The sequence below is a fragment of the Cavia porcellus genome, unplaced genomic scaffold, assembly GCF_034190915.1.
Source record: "Cavia porcellus strain 051 isolate PalLab524CR breed Dunkin Hartley unplaced genomic scaffold, mCavPor4.1 scaffold_1, whole genome shotgun sequence".
Lineage (NCBI taxonomy): Eukaryota > Metazoa > Chordata > Mammalia > Rodentia > Caviidae > Cavia > Cavia porcellus.
Window position 1 is genome coordinate 71,684,897 of NW_026947484.1, and position 12,448 is coordinate 71,697,344.

The 12,448-nt window shown below is 39.9% G+C and overlaps 1 protein-coding gene and 1 long non-coding RNA gene across 3 annotated transcripts in view; one reads left to right on the forward strand and one right to left on the reverse strand.

The window, feature by feature from the left end:
* Nucleotides 1-2,131: 2,131 nt before the first annotated feature.
* LOC106028164 (uncharacterized) lies at nucleotides 2,132-10,889 on the reverse strand. Of its 2 annotated transcripts, none has more exons than XR_010047876.1 (5): nucleotides 10,835-10,889; nucleotides 6,267-6,490; nucleotides 5,160-5,241; nucleotides 3,238-3,335; nucleotides 2,132-2,802 (listed from the first exon to the last, which is right to left on the reverse strand). It is a non-coding gene; the product is annotated as an uncharacterized LOC106028164 (long non-coding RNA). The 2 variants fall into 2 exon arrangements; XR_010047875.1 differs by lacking the exon at nucleotides 10,835-10,889 and adding an exon at nucleotides 8,736-9,096.
* The window catches only part of LOC100732853 (aldehyde dehydrogenase 1A1-like), a 33,573-nt gene continuing 30,368 nt past the window's right edge, over nucleotides 9,244-12,448 (forward strand). The window contains exon 1 of the mRNA XM_003472282.4: nucleotides 9,244-9,437. Within this exon, the coding sequence (XP_003472330.2) occupies nucleotides 9,375-9,437 (63 nt within the window). The 5' untranslated portion in view covers nucleotides 9,244-9,374. The remainder of the gene's footprint in view (nucleotides 9,438-12,448) is intronic.

The window sequence follows — 12,448 nt, forward strand, 5'->3', positions numbered from 1 at the left end:
TAAAAAGTTAACCTCCTCTCCTCTCCCTCACACCACACACGAAGGCTCTCACAAGTAAGTTCAGATGAATTTGTTTATTTTCTTTTTAGTTTATATTTCTTTATTATTATTATACTAGTGTAATAATATTACATAAATCCTTTTGAGTTGTGGAATAAATTACGTGTCCCAATCATTTCTTCTTGAGAAATTTGCTTTGATATACAAGTGCTTTAGGTTACAAACATGTCCAGAATAAATTGTGCTAGAAAAGAAACAAGACTTTATTGTGGTTTTGAAACCTGAAAAATTGTGCCTTCTCTTTTGGGCCAGTGTGGAAAATAAGGTTCCCTTGAAATCTAAGTGTCCGCTCCTGTGTGTTTCATCATAACACTGCATTTGCCACTTTGATTTACACTCTAATTTTATTGCTACTTTCCCATAACAAGTCACTTGCACTCTGATGACATCTTAAAATCAATTAGTTACAAATCCCTTAGTCACATAGCATTGGTACTTTCTTTCAAAGTATGTCTGTGGTAGTTAGAAGGATCCTGAACTTTGAAGTCAAATAAGTGAAAACTTGTTTTTCTGCCACTCACTATCAGTACAAACATGAGTCAATTATTAAACTTTTCTCCTATGGCAATAAATTAGCAAGTCATGATAGCCCTGGATATTTGAGAATCAGTAAATGTTTTATCTAATAGCATGCATTCTTGGAGCCAGGGCATAGGAGTTCAAATTCCTATTTTGCACTCACTGACCTTGGAATTCTAGACAAATTACACCATACTTCTGCTAAATTCCAACATTTTATGTGTAAATAAATCAATAACAACACCTATCTAATTGAATTATTCTATTAAATTAAGGTTCACAAAAACTTATCAAGCCTCCTAGAGAACACTTGCCTTATATATGTTATTCATTTACTTAATAAGTGTCTTAGGACTAGTAAATGTTTCACTAGAAATAACCTTTCTTTATAGACAACAGCTTCTTCCACTTGAGTCTGCCATAGCATCTTTCTTACATGTTCTCTCAGACTTTTTTTAAAATGCTAGGCTGACCACAGGTAGGACCCCATCATAGTTGTGATTATTTCCTCTCCCTTCCATCCTATTTAAATAAAAATCATTCTCTTCAGATAAAGGTTAAAATTAGCTACTAAAGAAAGAACAAGGTAGAGCACAATATGAGCTAAAACGTCGTCGGTTGTGATTTGAGGTCAGAAAGTCAAATCCATTAACTTTGACTCCAAATAGGTTCAAGGCCAACGTTACCGCACAGCAAAATTCTGTCTCAAAAAAAGGCAAAGCAAAACAAAACCAAAAGATATCAAATGCATGTGTCATGTTTTATGTCTGTGTCCCCCAGGCCTCATAAGTTTGCATTGTGCATTTGTGATGCTTCATTGTATAGTGCTTGGACTCATGGTGTCAGTGCTCCACCCACATAGGGGTGGAGCCAGGATGTGATGTAATGGCAGGAAGAAGGTTTGTCTTGCTCTTTGCTGGTTCCTGTTTTGCTGTTGGCGGCCCCCATGAACTGTGGCCCAGCCATGCCTGCCTGCCTTGGTGCCAACTGAGTGTGGACTGGAACCTCCAAAAACTGTAAGAAATAAAGCTTTCCTTTCCCAACTTTGGGCTTCAGGTATTTTGTCTCAGCGACGAGTAAAGTAACGAAGACAGCATGTAATGCTACAGTATGGTTTGTTCTAATTAAATGAACTCAGCTGCATTTCACCAGAGTTGCTAGTCACCACAGAGACAGCAGGACGACATGAAAAGCAAACCCAAGCAGCACAGGTGCTCACAGTGATGCTGGCCACCCAGTGATTCAGGCCAACATGGATTGAGCCCACATGGATTGAATGGGATTAGTGGACTGACAGGCACAGGGCTTAGCAATTCTGTCCATTGTGTAGCTGTCCCAAGCAGTGCAACCAGAGATGTCAGGGTGATCTTCCAGCCCAATAACTGTTTCACAGGGACACTGAGTAATCAAATGACACTGAAATACTACTAAATAACTAGAGGCGGAGTCTAGCTAAACACTGTTACATTCTAAGTCCTAATTTTGTGCTGCTACTTTTATTCCGTGTGACGCTGAGGACATTTAACTAAAATTTGATTAAATTCAACGTGCATTGTCACATTATGCTTTTTATTGTATTTTGTTTGTCTTTTTAATAAGAGATGATATGCCTGCCCAATTCTGTCATTTCTCTCTACTTTATTTATTGGGACTCATTTCTCATTAATTAAAAACTGAAATTCCACCTGATAGTTTATGCAAATCATCCCAAAATGCAAATTAGTTTCCATCATCAGGAAGGTCAGTGTCCTAATAATTTAGTTACAAATATTAAAAGAGTTCTCATGTTTATGTAGCAGTCGGTGAAAATTCAAAATACTGAAAGCAGCAAAAGAAAAAAATTAGTGTTAAAATCCTCTTTCTGTGCAAGCACAATTGTAGGTGACATTTAGAGTTTTTTTTTCCTTTACATAAAAAAGGAAAAATCCTCCTCTAAGAACATTTAAATCTTCTAGAAAAGATGAAACATACATACAGAATTAAGAAATAAAATACAAAATGCAAAGAATATCATAAGATTGATAACACCAAAAAGTCTATAACTGTTTGGAAGGACCAAATGGCTTTTCATTGGAGGACATCATGACATGGGTAGCACTTGGGTTGACCTTGACATCAGTTAGGATCCAACGTGTGCAAATGAAGCAGAAGGAGCTCTCTAGCCTGACAGGGAGGAGTCAATGTCAGAAAGCCCTCAGTGCATGTGATGAAGATCATATTTGGCTGAAATATAAAACCAGACGGACAGTTTGAAGATAAAATATAAAAATTATGAATCCAACATTAAGCCATAAAACCTAAATTAATCAAAGAGGAACCTTAAAATGAATGTCAAATTTCTTGAGGTTGAAATGACATTATCCTTTTAGATATTTATAGATAAGCATGTGGTAATTAGCAATAGAACCAAGTTTCCAGCAGAGGTAACATCTTTTAAAACTCTAGTAGAATATCACAACCAGAACACAAATATCATTACAGCCAAGGCTCAGAACTTGTCCAGCATCACATGGCCCCTCGTGTAACCTGCTTACAGATACATCCATGTCCTTTTCATGTTTCCCTCTTCTTTAACCCTTTGTTTTGGCTACATTTCTCTTGTTGCTGAGACAAAATACCTAACGCCCAACATTAGGGAAGGAAAGGTTTATTTCTTACAATTCTTGGAGGTTTCAGTCCATACTCAGTTGGTTCCAAGGCAGTGTGACACAGCACAAAGGCCATTCGTGGAGGCTGCAAACAGCAAAAGCATGAACCTGTAAGAGAGAGAGATGCCTTCGTCCCGCTCTTACACTGTATGCTGATTCCACTCCTGGGCAGTGTAGCACTCATACCACCAATCCCAGTGCTAGAGATACAGACCAATCACAAAAGCTACATTTACCCATGTCCATGATTGCATGAGGCTTGGGGGTGGGGGGAGGAATCACTGACATAAACTATAACACTTTGTGTTATGGTTGATACATTGTTTCAACTTGAAAAGTCTAGAAGCTTAACCAAGTAGCTCAGCAACTTTTCATCCTGAGGTGTAGAGAACTCAGCATCACCTCTCTAGGACATTGTTCATTGTGTCAATTTGAAAAGCTCAGAAGTTTAACTGACTCACATGGGTCCTTCTTTGTCAACATCCTCAGCCTGTGCAAGAGGAGGGCATATTGATGATGTGAGTGATACATTCCCCCAAGGTGTGTAGCCTGTTTACAATATAAGGGAGGAAAAGAAGCATAGTGCACCCCTTTGGCCCTCTTTTGCACTTGTTGCTTGCTGTCTTTGCCACCTTGAAATATTGCCCATGTGCCATGCTGTCCTGCTTTTGAGCCAGCCAATAACGGGCTGAAACTTTCACAAACTGGGAGCTAAATAATTTCTTTCCTTAATTTTGAGTGTTATACATTTTTCTCCCAGAACCAAGAGAAAAGTAATCAAGATAGAATTTGGTACCAGAGTATTGGGGGTGCTTGTGTAACTATACCTGACCACGTGTTTCAAGAGCCTTTGGAAATGGCTGTGGGAAGAGTTTGGAAAGGTTCAGAGGTATGTTCTGAAAGACTAGACCTGAAATGCATTACACTGTTCTGTATGGGAGACTCTGGTCAGAGCACAAGACTACAAAACTGAAAAAAAACCTGCTGATAAGGTATGGTTACCAAGGTTTCTGCCTGGAATAAGGGTTACATTGGTTGTTAAACCACAGAGGGTGTATCTTATGACTTGGCAAAAGTTTGTCTGTACTTTGCTCGTGATTAGAAACCACTGCTGTGGTCTGCTCTTGTGTATGCATTCTTGCTCTTGACAGTCCAGTTGGTTTTTCAGAGATATTCAAACTCAGCATTTGCATAGAAGCTTGGCCGCACCCAAATGAATATTTCTTTAGAATTTCTTTAGATAGGTATTCTGGCCTGGTGGTATAACTCAGTGGCACAGCACCTACAACAGGTGTTAGGTCCTGAGTTTGATTCTCAGTACGAAAAAAAAAAAAAAAAAAGGAAAGTTATTCTCTCCATATCCATAAAATATCTGCAACTCAGTCTGGGTAGGACAGAGAGGAGGATAAGACCTGATAGCTCTATTATTTGTATTTTCCAAACACAACATGTTATGGACCGATTTGTGTTCCCTCAAATTTTGTATTTGAAGAAGAGTTTAACATAAGTGACTGTGATGAAATGAGGTCACACAGGCATATCTTCAAGGACTATAATCCATGCAGACTTCTCAAGAATAGTTTTCTCCAAAGAAATCCTTCTAATTTCTCCTTGCCATCACCCAAGCTAAGCTTTCTGATGAAGGTAAGAGTTTCCATCACTGTATCATTTGCTTTTAGTTAACTCTCTCAAATTTCACATGTGGTTTAACACCTTCTTTGTAAGGCAATAAATATGAAACCTCAGGGTTTCAGCTGAAATTCTAAGTAACCTCTCAAGCCCAATAGCTCCTACCTCCCTACCTACTTACATTCCTATGGTCTATTTTCCTAAGACAACCTCCTGGTGAATTGCAGCGGAGAGTCACTATATTTAGTTGAGCGCATTGTTTAAACTTGCAAGTTTCCAAACAGTTTCACAGAGCATACTCACCTCTCATGCCTTTCATGAGCCTTGGGTTCTACCTTAAGAAGGTCTCTTTTACAGCCTGGGCTGAATGGCATTAACTATGGTCCTGAGCAAGACAAGATGAAGGTTGTAATATTTCATATTTTTACATTGAACAGACGGTCACACATCTTGTTGTTTACTGCAAGCCAAGCAAAATACAGCCTCTTTTGCATAATATTTTTCAGTCTTTCCATCACTGTGGCAACAATATCCCACCAGAGAAATCTTCTGGTGATTCTTTATTGTTCTTTGGATGTTCATTTCTAATAAGGAGTACTTCCATTCTTGTGATGTATAACATTTAAAATCAGCTCAGCTATTTATTTCTGTCATTTCAATGCCAAATATAACACAGAAATCTGTGAGCAACCTTATCCAGTATCCACATATCAAAATAAAAAGATTCCACAAATCCTCCAAAGCAATTTGGGAAGTATGTAGAGACTTAGAAAGCTGTACCAAACTAACTGAGCCATAATTGCAATCACGTAAGAAGTTCAAGGATAATTTCGTATCAAATAACCCTATCCTGCCATAAGTAAATAATATGGGATACTAAGAAATTACCTTCGTAGAGTAGAATTGAGACTGAGAAGACACTGCTGTGATAATTGTCTGCCCATGTTAATGATGGCATTTCTACTGGGATGCTAAACCCCCCACCTCTCCAAGTGTTTTCTCATAGTAAATGAGAGCTACGCTTAGAGACCCATAGACACGTCTCTAGGTAGTACACGTGTGTGTAGGTTAGGGTGCATTCTCTACAATTTCCATTTCTGCTAACAACACAGGGAAGAGAAGAATATACAATGAAGAGAACTAAAGTACAAGGAGAGTATGTTACTTCTACAAGGGCATTTGAACCCTGTTTGAATAGACTTCAAAGGAGCTCTCAACTCTAGATTTCAAAGACTGTACTTTAGAGCTCCCACAGCACCTCTCACATCATACACACACACCTATGCACACACACACACACACACACACATATGCACACGCACACATATGTATGCATACGCACGCACATCAGCATGTGCTCTATCGGGATCAGCAAGTGTAATAGTGAACTAAGAGAACAAGCGTACTGACTGGGTAACAAAGAGTGCGGGGCCTTCCTCTCCTCTCTTCCCAGACCTGGACAGGAGCAGACAGCTTACAAGGATGACTCGTGAATTCCTCAGTTGTTCTGTGTTTTCACTCCCCAGCTAATTCAGCCCTTTGTTCGCTCATGGGTTTGTTTACTTGTTCATGTATTAACTGCACATAGTGATCTGGTCAGTGACTGAGAGTTGAATGGAGTCTGCAGAGCCTTTCTGTGAAAAAAAGAGAGCAGTTTTAGTGACAGTAGAAGTGAATTCCCTGTTTAAAATAACAACTTCCACCAGGATCTGGAAAAAGTCACATACTAGAGATGAATGCTGTGTTTTTTATTTGTAATTTAATTTTTCTCTGAGCAGAGAAAGGCGATTAAACAGCCCTTGCTGATTAAGACTCTCATACAATACAAGTCCAGAAAACCCCATCCAGGCTTGGGGATTGACTCCATGGCCTGCTATTCTCACCAAAACAGTTTTTTTCCTGTGAGGAGTGAAAGAAAGAAAAAGTTTTTCACCTGTGTAACCATTTCCAGAAATACAATACTTATTCCTAGGATAATATTAATGACACATAATACTTTGCCCAGAAATGTAGATATCAAGCACTGTGGTTTCTAGGCAGAAAGTGAAATTAAGTGCCCACGTGACAGTAAGTTTGAAGAATGATTGATGCAAAAGCAATGCTCAGTAAATATTTGTTGAAATTAAATGTGTAGGTGTGGTGACCTGTCTGTAAAGCTAGTGCTTTTACCTACATTCCCTAAGGGGTATTTTCATTTGTTTTGGTTCCTCTGTGTGTGTGTGTGTGTGTGTGTGTGTGTGTGTGTGTGTGCGTATGTGTGCGTGTGTGTGCGTGTGTTTGCGTGTGTGTGCGTGTGTGTGTGTGTGTGTGTGTGTGTGTGTTACTTTTGTTTTTTCCTTTTTTTGAGACATAGTTTTGCTACACAGATCAGGCTGGCATTAAACAGTAGTGTTCCACAAGCCTCAGCTTCCCTGTTGCTGGAATTACAAGGATGCTTCACTATGCACAACTCAGTAATGCCTATTTTAAGAACTTATTCTTCTATAATTATCCAACAACAGACAAATAAAGATGTGCTCATCCAAGAATGAGATGGCTGAGATGGAATCCCAAGTGTCTTTGAAGCCTAGTGTTCTCACTGCCTGGACACTGAAACCCAGTTTTGTATCCACAAATACGTGTGAAGCTGAGAGGAGAAGAAAGCAGCAAACCACAGCTTCTGGGGCCTGCCTGCAGCCCCCTGCAGGGTTAGCAGCAGCTGCTGTAGAGCTGTAAATTTAACTGGAAACGCATTTATGGAAAAAAGTTGGACTGAGCAGAAAAAGTTGCAAGAGAAAATGAGAAACATCAAAAGGTCACAGAATTTTCTATCTGATTTTCAAGGGTAAAGTGCAGGGGAGTCTAGGACTTTGGCACGGAATAGCCTTGGAATCTAGAGGAGTGGCCCATGCTAGCTGCGAAATCCTCCCTGCCTTTTGGCTTTTTATTAAAATAATAACAGTAATCTTTTTGGAAAAATATCTACACTTATTAAATTACCTACTGTCAACAGTTTCTTGTGAACAAATTAGAGGAAACTGTAACAGAAGGCATCTGGCCCACAAACCTGAAGATGTTTAGTATCTGCCTCTTGACCGAAAAGTGTGTCCTGACATAACAGAAACCCAGTCAAGCATAAGTGCTGTGAGGGTGAGGATTCCACTGGAAGAACCAAAGCAGCTGACTCCAGAACCTGTCTGGGATTCTTTCTACAGAGCAGGGGCCACGGTGAACAAACGCGTGGGCTTTAAAACCAGGCTGGCTGGAAAGGACACGAAATTTTGCTCTCGCATTTATTAGATGTGTGACTGCATGTAAGTTACTCCCTCTTTCTATGTTTACAGAATAGGTGCTCCACTTGAAGATGGAAAGAAAACTAGATTCCCATATGCAATTTGGAAAACCTATTCAGTAATTTTGTTTTCCCATCTAAAGTCAATATTCTGGGAAGCTAGTAATTTCAGTATAAAACATTTTTTTTTTATAATTCACAATAATCATGGCATTCAAAGAATTTTACCTTGTTCTTATTACAATTTTCACTATAACTTCCACACAATAAAGCTTGTACTTAACATGAGAATGGTTCCCTTTAAAATTGTCATTTTTGAAAGTTCCCAGCTTGAACACCAAGAATGGGAATTCTTTGAGAGTCCTGTTTAAAATTCTTGTGTGATTCTCTGTAGCACTGATCCATAAATACACACACCTTTCAGAACCAGAGGTCTCCATAGTTTTAAATGAGTTTACACAGATGACACTGTCACATGGTTGATTGCAGTGACCCTGTGCTGTATGTCAGTGTACTCTGCCTGTGCTGAGAGCCCTGCTGACTTTTCTGTATCCACATAGAAAATACATATAATCTAGAGTCTCAGAAATCACTGTAGACCCACTCACCCAGCACTGGAATACACCTGAATGATTAGGTGTTTTGCAAGCTGGCATAGGGCAGCACCTACAGGGCTCTTGTGCCCTCTCGCAGTCCAAGTTCTCTGGGGATGGACTGATTTGCTGCCAGTCTCATCTGAGACACTTGCATAGGGCTGCTTTCCTTCCCATCTTCTACTGAGAACAAGTGCCCCTGCGGACTCTTTCCATTCTCAGATTCTCTGGTTCCAAGGCTGTCAGAGGATGGAGAGTTGCCCTGGAACATAACAAGTATGAAAAGCAAGAAACAATAAAAATAACTGGGTTTGGTGGCCGGAGCAGCTGTGCTTCCTATCCTCATCACAGGCTTCAGCCCTGCAAATCAGTTAGTTCATCTGCAAAGAGTGCCCTGTCTCCAGATGCAACTTCAGTCCCTGAGTCCTGGTTTTTTAAGGATTTAAGCTTAGAGTCAAAGTCTTCCTACTCTGGGTGTACAAATAAATAGTACCCACCCCTTTTCTAACTCCCAGTCTCTTCCCTGAATCATATCCCAGCATGCAAATACATTTTATCCACTGAAGATAAAAAGGAGCACAGTAAGCCAAGTACAATATCAGAATCAAATTGCCCAACTCCTCACCCGTGCGTGTTCCAAGAGCAGAACCAGAAATGTCCTCAGCAACACCAGCCATACCCTCTCCCCTTGCTGACTGGAAGATTCAGTACACTAAGGTGAGTACCAATAGCATGCGCCCCATTGCCTTAGGTTTTCATAAACTCCCTTTCTCTGAAACATGCAAGGCCAAAATAACTAAAGTAATGTGAGAAGCCCTTTGTAGATATAACGATAAAGCCTTGTATAAAATGGGAGTCTAGTTGTGCATAGTGCTGCATGCCTATAACTCCAGCACTCTGGAGGCTGAGGCAGGAGGATTGCTGTGAGTTTGAGGCCAGTCTGGTCTACATAGTGAGTTCTGTTGTCACTGAGCCTAACCAGGCTGGCCGTCACCTGATTATTGTGCCCAGTTTCCTTGTTAGTTATCCAACCAGCCACTGTGTCATCTCTTGGGCCTGAGGTGAGATTTCCAGGGTGATTTTGTTTTTCTTAGAAACACAGAAGTTGAAATGTTGCCCTACATGAAGGTTTTACATAAGAGTAAGTAAAAGTGTTTGTTTGAGTTTTTGAAAAGTCTATAGAGGCTTGAGTCTCAAATTAAAATAAAAGTATTAGATTTTTATGTTTTAAATGAATTAATAAAGAGATTTTGCTACTTCATAAAACCTAGACTCATGAGATATCAAAGATGTAGGATGCCCCCAAATCTTCTTAAATTGGCTTAAGGTTTTTACAAAGAGAAAGAAAGTAATTACTGCAATATACTCTTTCCATAACTTTTAATTTCTCTTGAACAGGATTAAACTGAAGTATTTTACAGAGGAGCTACTAAGTTGTATCTTAGATCAAGAAACTTTCTAATCCCTCGGGTAAAAAGCTGAATAGAGCTAAGTACACTCAGAGTTTCTCAGAAGGGGCACAGAAGAGGATGTCATGCATGTATTGTAGGATTTCAGATAGAAGATTCCTCTAGATAAGTGAGAGCCATCTCTATTTCACTGGGACCAGAGGTTACTGACATTTCCTGGTGTCCTGAGCAGAGAGATCTTTAAATGTAAAAAGAAATTGTGAGTTAGAGTGAAAGGTCATGTGGGGGAAAAAAGTGTCTTTTATATCTAGAACTGTAAAGCATGCAGTATCTTCAGGAACCTGAGGTAAAAGAATGCGTGGATTACGCACTACAGAAAGTACAGGCACCACCCCCTCATTTCCCAGTGAAAAATCCTGAAATTGTCTCCACCTGTTATCAGCATGTTAGCCTAGCCTTGGACACCTAAAGGAGCAGGCAGCAAACTGCTTAAAGGAAGCAGACAAGTGGCATGATTAAGGGTAAACGCTGTAAGTGCTAAAGAAAGAAAATGAAGCTGAGAGAGCATGATGGGAAGAGCTCCCTTGGATGATGTTGTCTGGAAGAATATTTATAAGGAAATGGCAGTTTTGAGTAAGCCTGTGGGGTATAGGGAGTCAGGGGACCGGGGAGCATAGAGAGAAGTGAATATCCAGGGTAACAGACCTGTCACCTGTTACAGCAGAGTGATCCTCAGGGTCTGAAGAACCACGGAAGGGTAACAAGGCTGGAGTAACTTAAAGAGGGAGGGTGCCTGAGAAGGGGGAGTGGAAAGAGGGGTGGGGTCTTGGTGGCTGATGGAGCTTAATTGAGGGAACCATTTCCGGGTGCTTACTACTAGACAGGCATTCTCAGCATCTCTGGACTCGTGCTGGGGATAGATTTCATTTGAGAGATTTTTTTAAACTTTTGATTTTAGCAGTATTTTATTTGCCTGGGGCTTTGAGAACAGCTGAACAAGTAGCTGAATGTCTACAGCAGCAGTGGTTTAACAGGATAAAGTTGATTTCAGTTTCTCATTCTTCTGTCTACTTAATAACATGATCTTGGCCACGCTTCTAATCCCCTTCAGCTTCAGGTCCCCTAATTGTGACCAGGAATCAAAATGACTGCCTCAGAAAGTGGCTCTGAGAATTAAGTCAAATAAACTATGCAAAGTGTCTAGAACTTATTAACCAATTGGTCCCTCCTTGAACTCTTCTTTCTAATGCTTCTTAGAATTTTGAAATTTTCAGCCCCAGAGTGAGTGGACCCACACAACTTCCCTCAGTTTCAGTTTGCTTACCTCATTCGGGATCACAGCTACCCTGGGCAAAGGAGCTGGAAACCATGCGACTAGGGCCCATTTTAAACCTCAAGAAGTGAAAGTGTATTATTAAGATAGTTCTATTCTATTATTTTGCTGATTTGTTACCTTACATAATGTAAAAATTAGACATTTGCAGAGCGTAGAAGGAAGAGTCCATAGAGGGCTCACTACTACAGTAGGCTCGGGCATCCACCATGGCTGCTGCACGATTTCCCCTGCAGCTCAGGATGTGCACTGCATTCACAACACCTGAAGTTCATGACACTGTGGTACTGAGATTGTTTTATATGTACTTGTGCATATAACATAAGTTCACACAAATGCAACATCATTGCTTGGAGGGATATGAAGTGGTACCATTATTTGACCTTCTGATATTCTGTTTCTGCCTGATTTATTACAACACTGATATTGTTGAAAGAATTTGTTCCTTGGAAACAAGGACCCTTCTCAAAACTTGACCTTAACTGTGAAACCCTGCAACCCTAAGTTACATTATCTGATATTTCCACTGAACTTCCTATATGTTTTAGGAAGAAGTTGATGAAACACAAATAAACAACTGAATGCTGCCCTGTGTTTGGTATTTTTTAGAAGGAAAAGGAATTGCACACACACAGTTGCAGCACTGGGTCATACTACTGCTAATGTGAGATAGGTACTGAATTTTATAGTCTTGTACAGCTCTCTCCTTCAACTTGTGAGGTATGCATGTTACACAGAAGTAGCCGACAAGTACTTTCTATAACTGCAAGACACAAGGGTAGTCTGGCTTAAAATAAATGTGACATGTTACTATTTTCCTGACTCAACTGAAAAGGCTGATGGCCATTTTACATACGGAGAAGAGATTACACACACTCATTAAGACTGAACTCAGACAGTGAGACCAAACAAGAATTAAAGGAAAATTTTGTTTCTCCTTTTTTGATTTAGCCGGTGTCTCATTTTTGTTTCTATTTATTTGACTA